The 14130-nt window shown below is 39.9% G+C and overlaps 1 protein-coding gene across 1 annotated transcript in view; it reads left to right on the top strand.

Moving 5' to 3' along the window:
* Window positions 1-2183: 2183 nt before the first annotated feature.
* Window positions 2184-14130, top strand: part of RMDN2 (regulator of microtubule dynamics 2) — a gene marked incomplete at both ends in the record, with an annotated part of 47802 nt that continues 35855 nt past the window's right edge. Inside the window, 4 exons of the mRNA XM_080342313.1 lie at window positions 2184-2638; window positions 10025-10220; window positions 11413-11515; window positions 13567-13627. Of these exons, the coding sequence (XP_080198439.1) occupies window positions 2184-2638; window positions 10025-10220; window positions 11413-11515; window positions 13567-13627 (815 nt within the window). The remainder of the gene's footprint in view (window positions 2639-10024; window positions 10221-11412; window positions 11516-13566; window positions 13628-14130) is intronic.

Below are 14130 nucleotides of genomic sequence, written 5' to 3'. Positions count from 1 at the left end.
AAACACCGATGGATTACATAACTCACAACAATTGCTTATAGTGAAATTTGTTCTTTAAAATAATAATATTTTATTAAAGTTTCCATAAAATTGAACATATTACCATCCTCAGTTTAAAAACCTCAAACTGAAAACATATGAACAGATTATACTTTTTTTTGTAACTAGAGAAACTACAGAATACTGAAACTGTATTTGTTTTTCCATCTTAAATTTCTGCCTTTCCTTCAGGTTGTAGTTTGGTCTCAGGTAAGGCTAGTTTCATCCTCAGATTCTTAGTAGAGAACTAGTTAGCAGCCGTAGTTATTTTAAAGGAAGTCTTTGAAGATAAATAGACATCAGGCTGATTTACATTACTAATTTACAGTAAAACAGAAAATTCTTGAGTTCTTGGTACCTGTTTCAAGTACCTTTTTTTTTTTTTAACAGCATTTTGTTCACTTTTTAAAGGTAAGTAGGATTTTTTTAAGAATGACGTTGTGTTCCTTTGTTTCTGAGTGATATGGAAAATTCCGATGGTTGAAAAGCAGTTTCTTTCTTTCCACAGATATAGTGGTTTCCTTAATGGTTTCCTTGAACCCTCACATAGAAGACCACAGGTTTTATGCTTTTAAATTCTGGCAGGATGTCGTGCATGGGCACCCTCCAGGAGCCTTTAGGAGGACAAGTGGGCACAGCAGGTTGTCTGTGATGATCCTTCTTCCATTCAAGGCCAGAAATAAGAGGCATGGGAGGCAGATGCAGAAATAAATAGTCATGAGGAGAAAGAAGAGTCTTGTGAGTATCACCGTTAAAAGTGATGTCTCAGGTGGGACACGTGCAATACCTCCTGCACCCTGTCAACCTCAAGTTGCTCCATGACTTCAGGCACTATAGAATGGCCTTGGGTCAAACCAGCTTTGGGCCCTTAGATGGCTAAAATGGCAATGAAGCTCTTGTGCCAGCACTGCTTCTCCTCCTGGGAACTGGGCAGCAGTTCTCCATGATTTTGCAGCTTCAAGTGTCCACTAAGACAGTGGAAATACTGTTTCTCTAGGGCCTAGAAGCAGCAAAGGTTAAGTTAGAGAAAACAAGTAGCCAACAGACTAAAGAGACACACATAAACGGGTAGATTTGCACTTGACCAGCATATTGGAGAAAAGTCTGCAGCAAGTGCTAGAGGCGCCCCCCAGCAGCACCGTCTGGTGGGATTCCCAGAGCTGCGGCCCACCAGGGCTCACAGCCGGACACCGCGGGTCCGGCCGCTCTGGGGCTGCCTGGCTGCCTGGCTGGGTGGCTGGCTGGGCAGGGCAGGGCAGGGCAGGGCAGGGCAGGGCAGGGCACGGCACGGCACGGCACGGCACGGCACGGCACGGCACGGCACGGCACGGCACGGCACGGCCGGCCTGCCCTGCCCTGCCCTGCCCTGCCCTGCCCTGCCCAACGCCCTCCCGGCACAGGGCAGCTGCCCTTCACCGGGCCGGCGTCTGCGGCGGAGGCCCGTCCCCCTCGATCCGGGTATCGCCGCCCTGGGGCGGCCCCGCCGCCGCCCCCGCCCCCTGTGCCGCGGCGGGAGAGCTGCGGGGCCGCGCAGTGCTGCGCCTGGGCTAGACTCGCTCCCGGACCGGCCCGCCGGTACGTAACGGGGGCGGCGCTGGGCCCGGGGCTGGCGCTGCCACCGGCGGCGCCCTCGTGCCGGGGCGGCCGGGGCTGGGGCGGGCTGCGGGTCGGGCGGTCCCCCGCGGGGAGGTGACCGTGGGGCTCCGGCAGCCCTTAGCGCCGTGGGGCTGGGGGGCGGCGGGACACCCCTCTGAGCGGCACGGGCTGCGCCGAGGCCTGACAGCTGGGTTTCCGCCGCTCCACAGTTGCGGAAAACCCGATTTTAGGAGTTTCTCGCGGTAAAATCAAAATAAAAAACCCCCAAATGTGGAGAAGTTTAAAAGTGAAGGCTGCGCACGTGCCGATGCAGAAGTGTGTGCCCCTCATGCCCCCAGCCCCCCCAAACCCACAACCGACTTGTTTTTGCTGTCATAGCACGTAGCCTTTTATTGCAGAATTTGCCAGAGTTGTAACTTTCAGTCTGCAGCACGCGCTAGTTATTCCAGCCTTACACTTCTGTGACTTAAAAGCGAGGTAATTTGGGTAGAATAGGAAAAACATCTCTGACTGTTATTGTTTTCTCACAATTTTAGGAGAGTGCAGAAATGTCTCCCTTCGAAAATAAAGGACTGATACTGGGCATAATGGCAGGGACTGCTGGAATAAGCCTGATGCTGATTTGGTACCGTAAGAGCCAAAAAGCCAGTGCAGCTATGCATATACCTGCGTTCCTAGATGTAGGTAACAGGCTTAATTCTGTGGGCTTGCAAAATGAAGTTCCTAATGAGCAAGGAGTAGTAATGGTTTTACATGGAAGGCAACTGCAGATACTAGAAAAACTGAATGGCTTGCTAGTAAGTGTGGACGAACTGAAGAGAGAGGTGAAATTTCTGAAAGAAGCAATTCCAAAGCTTGAAGAGCTTGTTCGAAATGAGCTTCAAGGGAAGGGAGATGTTCAGAGAGTTAGCCCGTCACACAGAGCAACAAAGCGGAGAAAACCTGAGACAGCTTCTGGTGCAACAGAAACTACCAGCTCGGAGGAGGCCGAAAGTGAAGGAGGGTGAGTCGATAGTTTGTATATACTACAGTACACATACAATGCAAGTTGCATCACTACCTATGTGAAACTTTGTATTGTAAACAGGAGCCCTTTTAAAGCTTTATGTATATTTTATGTCTCTCTCTATTCAGAGGGGAAAAAATAAGATTCAGATTAGTAATTTTTATACCAGAGAAAACTCTGGGTTACTATCTCTGAATTTGCAGTACAGCTGAACTTGGGTCAACACCAAGTGTAACAGAGATTTTTAAGGGTGCGTTTGGTAACAATCTGATACAGTATTGCTACATAGCTGTGCAAAGAGAGGCAAAGTTCACAATAATGGTGTGATTTTAAAAGTGCTTTTAGTAAGAAAGTACTCCTGTGTCTCTAACAAAGTTTGTCCAAACTGTATGAATGCTCTTTGGCTTTTTGTGATATTTGTCTTCTGTGGGCCTTAAAGATGAGTAATTACAGTGTTCTGCATAAAGGTGTTACGTGCTATGAAAGCTATGTCCAAATGCAACACGTGTATGAATGGCGGTATGTTTATGTGTATTTGCTGTTGTAGACACTTTCTGGTGGCTTAAAAAGTAATTGTGAGGAATTTAGGGTGCTGACTCAGTGGCAGAGAAAGTTCCTAGTTTTGAGCACATCTTGTAGTCCCATTCTGGTTAATGGGATCTTTTATATGTGTGACTTGAAGAACGAGCTGAAGGATCAGATGTACCTGGAGTCCAGGATAGGGACTATAGTTTTATCTCTTTATATGTTACCTAATTTACCTTCCATTAGTAATGTAAAAATGGCAATGACATTGCTCTCCTATAATTTCCACTTTGGTTTGATATAATCAGATTTAGATACTTACATGCAATTTAATAAGGGTATGTTTGTAGCACTGAGTTTTTTGAACCATCTCCTCAGTGTGTTACACACATCCATGTAGGCAGCCTTATGTCTGTAAATTGCCTATCTTAAGTAATTTTTTTTTCTTTAATATTTCTGTAATATTCTGAAGACAGCAACATGCTTCATATAATAAGTAATAGAATTCTGTTTTTTTAAGAGTTCCTCTAAATTTATTTTCAGTTAATGGGGCAGAATTTCCCAGCTCACATGCTTCACAAGTCTTACATTTTGATACCGTGTTTTGAGACCTGACAGTTCTATTATGAACCAGTTATTTATTTTAACTATTCAATATTGGCAGAGATATTCAATGATGTTCCCTGTTCATATCATGTAGAAACATTTCAGTTCTATTAGTTTCTCAGATTGTTTTAATCATTAGTTGATTTGCAGAGGCATTTATGCATGAAACATTGGAGATGTAGATAAGGCTAAAGGACCAGTTTATGAATAATCAGGTTCACAGATTATATAGGGGCTATTCCACACCTAGCATTTGAGAAGATTGCATTTTCTGGTCAGGAGAGATGCATTACTGTTTGGGAACTAGCCAAGGAAACTTGTCTGTTCAGGTTCCTCTGTGTGACGAAGAATATGATAAGATGATCCAATACAAGTGATTATAGAGTGCAAGAGATTTGATTGTGTCCTTAAGAGAGGTCTTCTCTAACAAGTACTTGTATGCAGTCAGAAGGAAGGAAGATAATTCAAGGTTACAGACAGTGTTAGTTATTTGGATGTGTGTTTCTCCCATGCTGTTTTTAATCCTCTTTGAAAAGAGGTGGTTTTTTTCCTTGTACTTGTGCCTCTTTTGGATATCTTATCTAAATTTAATACAATTTTGTTTCATTTAAGTAATTTTCTTTTTGTATTATTTTTCTTCCTCTTGCATGTGGAAATAGGTTGTTAATCCTCATGTGTGTACAGTTACAATGTATATAGCTTTTTCTGAGGTCTTACATAATTTTATGACAGTGGTGCTTGTTCTATTAGAGTTTGCCATTAGACGCAATAACAACACAGGTATTTTTTCCAGTTAATGTGCCTCACTACTTCATGTGCTGTAGGTGTAACACCATGTGCATTGTTTACATTGCTCCTGTTCCTGGCAAAATCGTGGAGAAGATTGTTCTGGGAGTTATTGAAAAACATCTGAATGACAACACAGTCATTGGTCCCAGCCAGCACAGGTTCATGAGGGGAAAGTCTTGCCTAACTAATGTAATTTCTTTCTACAACAAGGTTACCCACCTAGTTGACCAAGGGAAGCCTGTCAATGTGATCTTTTTGGATTTCAGTAAAGCATTTGATACTGTCTCTCACAGTATCCTCCTGGACAAGATTTCCAGCATACAGCTGAGTAAACACACAGTGCAGTGGGTGAGCATTTGGCTGATGGTTTGGGCTTAAAGGGTTCTAGTAAATGGGGTTATGCTGGGATGTCAACCAGTCACTAGTGGGGTTCCATAGGGATCCATCTTAGGGCCAGTGCTCTTCAATGTCTTTATAAATGACTTAGACTCAGGACTTCAGGGCTTGCTTAGTAAGGTTGCCAATGGCACAAAATTGGGGGGAGCTGTCGACACTCTCGAGGGCAGAGAGGCCCTGCAGAGAGATCTGGACAAATTGGAGAACTGGGCAATCACCAACTGCATGAAGCAAGTGCTGAATTTTGCACCTGGGACGCGGCAACCCTGGCTGTACATACAGACTGGGGGGTGAGAGGCTAGAGAGCAGCTCCGTGGAGAAGGATCTGGGGTTCTAGTCGATGGCGAGTTGGACATGAGCCAACAGTTGTGCCCTGGCAGCCAAGAGGGCAACTGTGTCCTGGGTGCATCCAGGACAGCATTGCCAGCCAGGTGAGGGAGGTGACTGTCCTGCTCTGCTCTGCACTGGTGCAGCCTCACCTGGAGCACTGTGTGCAGTGCTGGGCACCACAGGATGAAAAAGATATTAAGCTACTAGAAAGTGTCTAGAAGAGGGCTACGAAGTTGGCAAATGGTTTGGAGAGGAAGCCATATGAGGAGTGGCTAAAGTCACTTGGTTTGTTCAGCCTGGAGTATTTTCGTTATCTAGAATATAGGATTTTGCTTGTGTTAAGCACTTCTGGTTTTAACTGACAAATGGCTAGATGCCAAATTGACAGATGAAGTAATCTTAAAAGTTTTATGGACTTGTGCTGGATGACTACGTTGGTTTCAGATTTGTAAACTTCTTTCAGAAAAACATTTAATACTCCCTGTCTTTTTCCATAAAATATTTGAAGCTGAAATTCTCTGATATGTTCCTCACTGCTTTGATCTACTCTGGTCATATTCTCAATGTCACTGTCGGTATTCAGCCTTGGGAAGAGAACCTTTCTGTTTTGCCTTTCAAAAATTATGTATGTCTGTAAGTGGAAAAATATCACATGCTTTTTAATAAATGAGTTGTGTTTTTTCATTATAACAGCCTGAATGGAAGGCACATTGAATGGATCAGACATTGAATGCTAAAGAGCCTACGGTTTCTAGTCTGTGCTTTTCTGTATTCTGTTCTTAATAGTTTGTTTCAGTTTCCCTCATTTACTAGTGAAAACCGCAATCTTTAACATTCAGAATGTGTAACAAGCACTCATTCATTTACAAATACAATAAATTGTGTCTAGATGATCACCTGGGATGGCGAGTGTCAGCTGTTTCCTCCCTGATACAGCAGTGATGAACCGTTTACATTGGTGTCATGTTTGGCACCAGTCTTCAGCTGGCCTGGCATCCAAACTTAGCAAATTACATTTAGCATCAGTCACCAGAAAGATTTACTACAGTAAATACGTTTCTTACAGATGTTTTATTTATAATTTTTCCTTGAAATAATTTAAATATTCAGCAGGAGGAAACATTTCTCTTGCCTGCTTCTGAATATGACTTCACTTACCATTTCTTCATTTATTTTTGCTGCCCATTTCTTTCCAATGCAACCATCAGTTGACCTAAGAATCTGGTTTGCCAAACTTTTCCTCGAAGGCCGCTTGTCATTACTGATGGATATGCACTCTGCTGGGTCATACAGTGCAAATTTGATCCAGACCAATTTGTGACATAAAATTACCTTTCTACTGAATTAGCTGGAGCAGATGAGGCTGTGTTTGTGTCAGCTTGTGATTTTTTTAAGTTGGCAGGGAGACAAGAAGTGATATTTGATCTGAGTAAAAGCTGAAGTGTTGTGAATAGATGATAGCAGCAAAACACTTTTATACAACAGTGGTGTTTTATACCTTGTAGCTCAGTTTTTTCTTAATGCAGTACTAGGTACCTGGACTTACTGAACAGCTCAACCACAGTGGGGTGTGTGTCCAGCACAGTTCCCATTTGTTCTTTGAACTTTGAACAGTCCTTTGTGATCCCGCTCAGTCCTGTTGATTGATTGTTGCTCCTCACATTCTTACCAACTGTGTTTCTCTTTTAAATAAATTCCCTTGGTAATAAGCATGAAAACAAATTGGCACTGACTGTAGACATTTTTTAAGTTCTTCCATTTTATCAAATATTGGTCAATGTGCTTGTCAAGTGTAAGTACTCACTTTTCTATTTATCATCTGATAAAACCTCATGCACAGAAGTACCAGATAAAATCACAGATGTCAGTATTGTTATAGGAAATATTTGTAAAACAAACCATAATAACTCTTCCTTGTTTTTCATTAATTTTCCTATTGGGTTAGCATCATCGGTCCTTAGACTCTTAGAGTTTTTAAACTGCATTAAAAAGAATCTCCATTCTGTTTGTGTTAGTACTGTGTTTGTGTTTTGATGTTTTATTTGTTTGGTTTTGTTTGGTTTAGTTTTTTGTTTTGTGTTTGTCTGTTGTGGGTTTTTTGTAATATTGCTCTTCATAACATGCTTTTTTAGTAGATGAGTAAGCCTGCTAGCTGCTTTGTTGAAGTCAGTTATCAAGCTCTTCTAGCAGTTTGATATCAATAATATTGTTACACGCATATTTTGTACTTAAGTAGATAATAGGACTTCCTATCTTGTAATAAAACTTTTTTCAGTTCAAAGTATTAAAGTACAGCTTACCTGTGTTGTTAAGAAAAATCCTAGCTGTTTAGTTTTTAACAGTCTATATTGCCTTCTTAACATGTTATGTTTCATGCTTAAAACATTGCAGCTATGATAAGAATATAACAGAGAGCTAGTAAGAAAATGAGTGTCCTAAGAAACAAAACAGAAAAACACTATTTATGCTTAGCTTGCCACAATGTTTGAAGTGATACTTAGTGTTTTATACTTGATTAAAATACCTTGCTGTCATTTTACCCCATGACGTGAGCAGTGTAGGAGCTTGCCTGGGGTGCATGACTAGTGAAGTGGGAGCTCATCACCAATAACTCTTGAAGCCTTTGGCTGTCACCTTGTTGCTTTTACTGTGGAAAATGCTGGGAAGCAGCAATGTCAGTTCTGGAGCCAAAAAAGAAGATACAAGGAAGAGAGCACCCTCTGAAGGCACCAAGACATTACTTTTCTGAGGAAAGCAAGGAAAAGTTTAGAAGAATGCTGATGCATGTCAGGGTAACTAGCATGCCCGTTCTTAAGCACTAACAATTGTTGATACTCTCTTGGACATTTTGGTATCAGGACATTTAATTTCTCACCTTCCAATGAAAAGCACTATTCACTTCAAATGAAAATTGGAGAAGATTTTAAACATTTTGTTTCTTTTGTCTGAGAATAGCATTCTTCTCTGTTTGTTGTGTAGAAACTCCTGCACCTTAGTGTAGCTCATTGTCTTCTCATCTATGTCAGCAGGTGCAGGGCTGTGTGGTTTGTTACAGTGCCTAGGAATTACTGGCATTACCTTATTTAGGTTGGTAATTACACAAACCTTCAGTGCATGTCTTTTAACTGGGTGTGAGGAACGGTACTTTCCAAACATACTTCACATCATAGGATTTCATATTGGAGCTAAAAGACCATCCCTCTCCCCACCAAATCCCTTTCACTTTTGGTCAAGTTAGCGCTCTCACAAATGCAGCCTGTGTATGACGTAACTCTGCACCCACTTCAAAATAACTATGGAAGAACAAGATGGTCTGTTTCTAAAGATGCTTCAGAAAACCAAAATAAATGTGTGGTGACTTACAGAAAAAGATTCTGCAGGATAGAACATAGGATGTGTCATCAACTTCAGCATCATCAAGATTATGTAAGAGAGATCTCTAGGAATCTGTGAGGTTTCCCATCTCTGCTCTATGTTGTTTTTCAGTTTTAACATGCACACATGGTTTATTTATATATTGTTTTACCCAAACATTTTTGACTCCTCTTTCCCATATTACCGGGTTAATTTTGCAGTGAAACTGTCATACCACATCTAGCACTTCTGTAGCTTGATAAGCAGTTGTTCATTTACAGGCTGTAAGTGTATCTGCTCATGTTTTAGTTCTGGTCACTTCTGAAAGCAAACTATTGAAAATAGAATATTTAAAAGCCATTATTATTAACTTCCATTTATATTGCTAACATTCTATACTGGTTACATTTCTGGAAAAAAATGTATATATTTTGACTGTCGTGGCATACTTTGATTATTCAGTTGCTTAATGTATATAGTACATTTCATAATTTCTCTGCACAGTTACCATTTAAAAAATCTCTGAACCTGACAGCTAATACTTCTACATTATTATTTCTCATCAGAACAATATTTTCAGAAGTGGAAATGCAGAAGAATAGGCTTTTCTTTCAATTTTGAGTACATAAGCAAAAAGCTGCTTTTTAAAACTAGTGCCATTTGGCTGCTCCTCTATGAAACTGGGGGACCCTAATGTATGCTCAGCACTTTGGACAGTGAGGCCACCTGCTTATCTCTGCATGGTATTTATAGCTTTTGTAGATATTTCTTTGCCCTTGATTGCCTTGTGCTGAGTACTTGTGCACTAAGCATAATAAATTAGTGTAAGTTTTTTCCTGGTTTCAGATATTCTGACCTTCAGAGTGTTCAAAAGAAATAAGTAAAGGACTTGATAACAGTGGTGGTGTTGTTTATACCTAGATCTTAAAAGTGTTTAACAAAGCATGTGTAAGTGATTCTTATAGTACTATAGGTTTTGGTTAGCAAGCTCATTCCTATTTCAAAAATTAGGGAAACTGATGTAAAGAGTTGAAGAGGCCTATTTGGGTTTACAGAGCATGTCTTAATGCACATTAATGATTTAAGGTGTTATACATTTGAAACACAAGGATACATGTGTTTCTAATATGTATCTGCATTTTTTTAAATGCAGTATTAGGCAGCAGGACAGTGTAATTACTTGCCTATTATGTTTGGAATACGACTGTGCTGTCCCTTTGAAGATGAAGGTTTTGTAATAATAATCATCATCTTGATACCATGAATAAAAACTCCTTTAATGTTGGACAACTGGAGGAAATCGTGCTCCAGACTTTTTTGTGTTTAAATTCAACAATGCTTTACTACTATTTTTAGAATAGTTATTATTTTCTGTGATTTTAGTTATCTTACAGCTCATACTGATTCTGAAGGAGACTCCGAGGAAGAAAAGGGATGTATGAAATCACCCGATGCCATTGTGAAAACGGAAGAAGAACAAGAGTTATTTAATCTTTTACAGCAGGCAGACAATTTGCACAAGGGTTCAGAGGATGATAAAAAGGAGGGCTTCAGACTTCTACTTGAGAACGATGAAAAGGTATTAATGGGTAAACTTAATATTAGATTCCTATTAATTTATGATTTGTGTTGCTTTTGAGAACTTCCTTAATCCAAGCATTAAAATGCAGACAGGAATGGAAGGTGAAATTTCCTGCATAGTTTTAAAATACAGTGAAAAATAAATATTTCAAGGTAGTGCTAATATTTGTGTTGGGTATGCATAGAAGTTTTATTATTTTCTGTCCCATCCAGGCTCAGTAACTTTGAGACTTTGTTTGATGTATCCTGTTTCCCTGAAAATAAGGCCTATCTCAAAAATAAGCCCTAGTATGATTTTTTCAGGATTTTTGAGGATGTTCAAAATATAAGCCCTACTCCAAAAATAAGCCCTAGTTACAGTTCATAACAAAAAGTCAATTTAAATAGTGACCAGAGAGCTATGCATGTAAAAATATATGCATCTTTTGCAGCAAAAATTAATTTAAGACCCTGTCTTATTGTTGTGGGAAACAGAGTATGTATTTTTGCATGAGACAAAGAAAGATCATGGGCTTTTTTCTATGTAAATGATACTTTTGCTGGTTTTAGAATGGTCTGTGTGAGAAAGTCCTGTGGAATTAAGTATTATAGTAACCAGAACAAGTGTCTTCAAGAAATCAAACTGTGAGCCTGTGGTCTGCTTATACCTTTCTGGTATACTTAATGTGAATTTTTCCTTTGGCTTTACTATGCATTTATGTAACTCCAGATAAAATTTCCAAGTGATTTGATGTGCAGTGCTTAATTCAGTGTATCAGTTTCTTCTGATTTGGTAAACAATACTTCTGATTGTAATTTCATTCACATATTGAAATACCCAGGAAGGTAGATGAGATACTGAGTGAATGTGGTGCTTATGGCATACCTAAAGAAAGTATAAATCACATCATTCACGGATCTGTTTTGCTTTACTGGATTACCTTTTTATTTTTTGTAATGAAAGAATTTAAAAATTGAATTATGAAATAAAATCTCTTTAGACAGCCCAGGGTGTTTCCAAAAGCTGTCTTCTCTTTTGGTCATGTAAACTTGGTCATCTGGTTCTCACATAAACTAAAAGCAGTATGGAAGGATGCAAAATAACCAAAGACTTATGGCATGTTCTGATAACCTCCTTTAAGCATTATGAAAGGAAACTGTTTAAATCACATTCTGATCAGTTTAATTACCCAGCTGTCCTCTAATTTCAGTATGAAAACTGTGCAGACTTCCTTTGGAGACTTGCACGCGCTTATGGAGATCTCTTTGAGATGACTACTGATGCTGAGGAGAAGAGGAAGTATGTTTCTGATGGTAAGCAGAGGAAAAAATGTTTACATAGAATGCCATCTGAATGTAGTGAGACATGCTTTGAAATTTGTTTAAGTTTTCCAATCCAAGGAATTTCCAATACAATGAGTGGGAGCATTTGTACTTTAATAATAATGTTTTCTGCATTAAACTGCCACAGCATACAACTTCAGTTCATTCTTTCCTCACTGGAGAGATCCAAAATTGGCAAAGACGTAGTATTGTGGGTCACAGTTGAAGGCTATTGACGCTGGATGGTGCCTTAAAATACGGTATTTTATTGACCATCAGATAGATCCAGAATGTGAAAAAAACACAGATTCTCTCTTTGAGAGAGCGAGAGGAATAAATAAATACCAAGGCAAAGTCAGGGTTTGTTTTTCTGCTTTCCTGTGGGAAAGGAGGGCTCCTGCATATCAGTAGCCACTGTTGTGATGATGGTGGGAATGAAACTCTGTGAATCTGGAAGAAACTGTTGACCAGAAACAGAAGTAATGTGTGGCAATTGATCTTGCTTCCAGGAATCTCTCCCCATGTGTCCTGTCTGACAGATTAACCTCAACATGGTTCTGACTGTCTTCTTCACAGCACTTTGTTGCTTTTAAAAACATTGCCTTTTCTTTCACTATCTGGATGCATATTGGCTAGCAGGACAGTTTACATTCCCCTATGTGTTTTGGGGACTTCTTCTCTTTATTTCAATAAAACCTTAATCTTTTCTACCGGTGTCACTCTCCTTCAGTCAACATACTGTTCTTATAATAATGCTTTTTGCCTGTAGCTGGGATTATCTCTCTTTCCTTTGTTTCTCCATTGCCTCTCCTTTTTCACCAAATTCAGGTTTTATAAGTGTATTCCAAGTTCAGGTTATTTTGTCTTTTGTGACTCTTTTCCCATTCTCTACTTTTTGTTCTGTCAGCAGTGACAGCATCACTGACAAAGCAGTTTTGACTGCCCTTTAGGCAGTTTTGACTGCCCTTAAAGGCAGCGTTGTGCCTTTATTCTGTCATTACATATTCCATAGCCAACCTCAGCTTGTCCAAGATCCTTGTCCCTCTTTGTTTGTCATCTAAATACTAATGAAGTATGTCTTAACTACTTAATTGATACAGTCTTTGCTTTAGTAGACCTTGACGTCTTTGTATGGAAGTCACCCAGAGCAGTGAGGATTATGCCAGAAGCTAAATGGCAATAGTAAACTGTTGTTGGATCCTTTGCCAGTGACTACATGTAGCCTCAACTGGTAAAAGACAATGGCATAGCGAAAGACAGGGAGAGATGAAGAATGATAGAATGAAATTGGGTTTAGGTGTTGAGTAACCAGCCCAGTTTGGCACATTCTCATGAAGTGGTGGGTGGCAGCAGCAGCCTTTTTCATCTCAGCTTTTATAAGTCATGCAGAGGGGTTGAGACTGCGGGGGAGCTGGCAGCAGTTTCATGGGCTTTTTTCATTCCACTAGGTTAGGGGACTGTATGTGCTGTTCTTTGTTTTTATGAAGTTAGCTTGCAGTACAGAAATGTCAGTGTGGCTTAATTGGTTGCAGCTGAGGCTTTGCAAACAGCAAGCATCTCATCTGAACTTCTTACTGGGAGCATGGGTTTGATCAAATCACCTACTGTCATCTTTATTCAGTTAGAAGTGGAACTTAATGGAAGTCTTTGTGCTGGAAAGGAACATCAACTAGTTCTTTCCTCTACCCAAAGCAGGAAACAGCTTTGCTGGTTCTTCTGGCAGGTGCTTCTCCAACGCGTCTTGCAGACAACATGGTCTCCGTTGGCAGTTCAGTCCAGTCCTTTAGCTGCATCTGAATTTGATTTTAAGAGAAAATACTAAAATTGCACCCATATATACTTATGCATATATTTATATATGTATATTTGGGTATGTAAATGATATAAAGCCAGGATGCTATATTGCCCATCTAAATGTTTACAAGAGAAAGAAGCAATTTCTTCTTTGCAGCTAGAGGATATCAGATTGCTTTATCCTTGGGAGTTGCCGAAAATGTGGAAGAGTACAATAAATCCTTTGATATATTGTATTCCATTTACAGGGAAGATTAAAGCTGAAAAGGCTGTTCAGCTGGATGCCAGGAGTGCCGAGAGTCACCAGTGGTAAGTTTGAGAAAGTGTGCATTTTTGGATTGTTATAGTATTTATTAAATCCAACAAAAAAAACCCAGCTGTCTTTGGCTTTGAGTAGTGCCCAGAACAAGTAACATCATGCTGCAGTTTCACATCAATTTCGTAAATATTTTCATAACTTTATGGAACTCAATTATCATCAGTTGCAGCTAAAAACTACATTGAAATATTCTGTGAAGCGTTTACTATAGCATGTGAAACAACTCAATAACAAACTTCAGTACATACCGTGAAATGTAGAAGGGAGTATTTGTGTAACGCAGTATATTATTGCTCAGAGAAGTCATAGCTTTCCATTTACCTTCTCTTTCAACACTTTGCGAAATAATGTCATTTGACCTCGTATTTTGTCCTTTCTTCTACTTGTAATAATCTAAATTCTAGTAATTAAAAATACACAAGGAGAGGACTACGGAAGTTTCAATTAACTTCTCAGGTTTTGTTTTATTGTATCATTTTCCTCAAAGCTTGGC

Source organism: Nesoenas mayeri (genome assembly GCF_963082525.1).
Source record: "Nesoenas mayeri genome assembly, chromosome: 3".
NCBI lineage: Eukaryota > Metazoa > Chordata > Aves > Columbiformes > Columbidae > Nesoenas > Nesoenas mayeri.
This window is presented reverse-complemented; position numbering and strand designations above follow the sequence as displayed.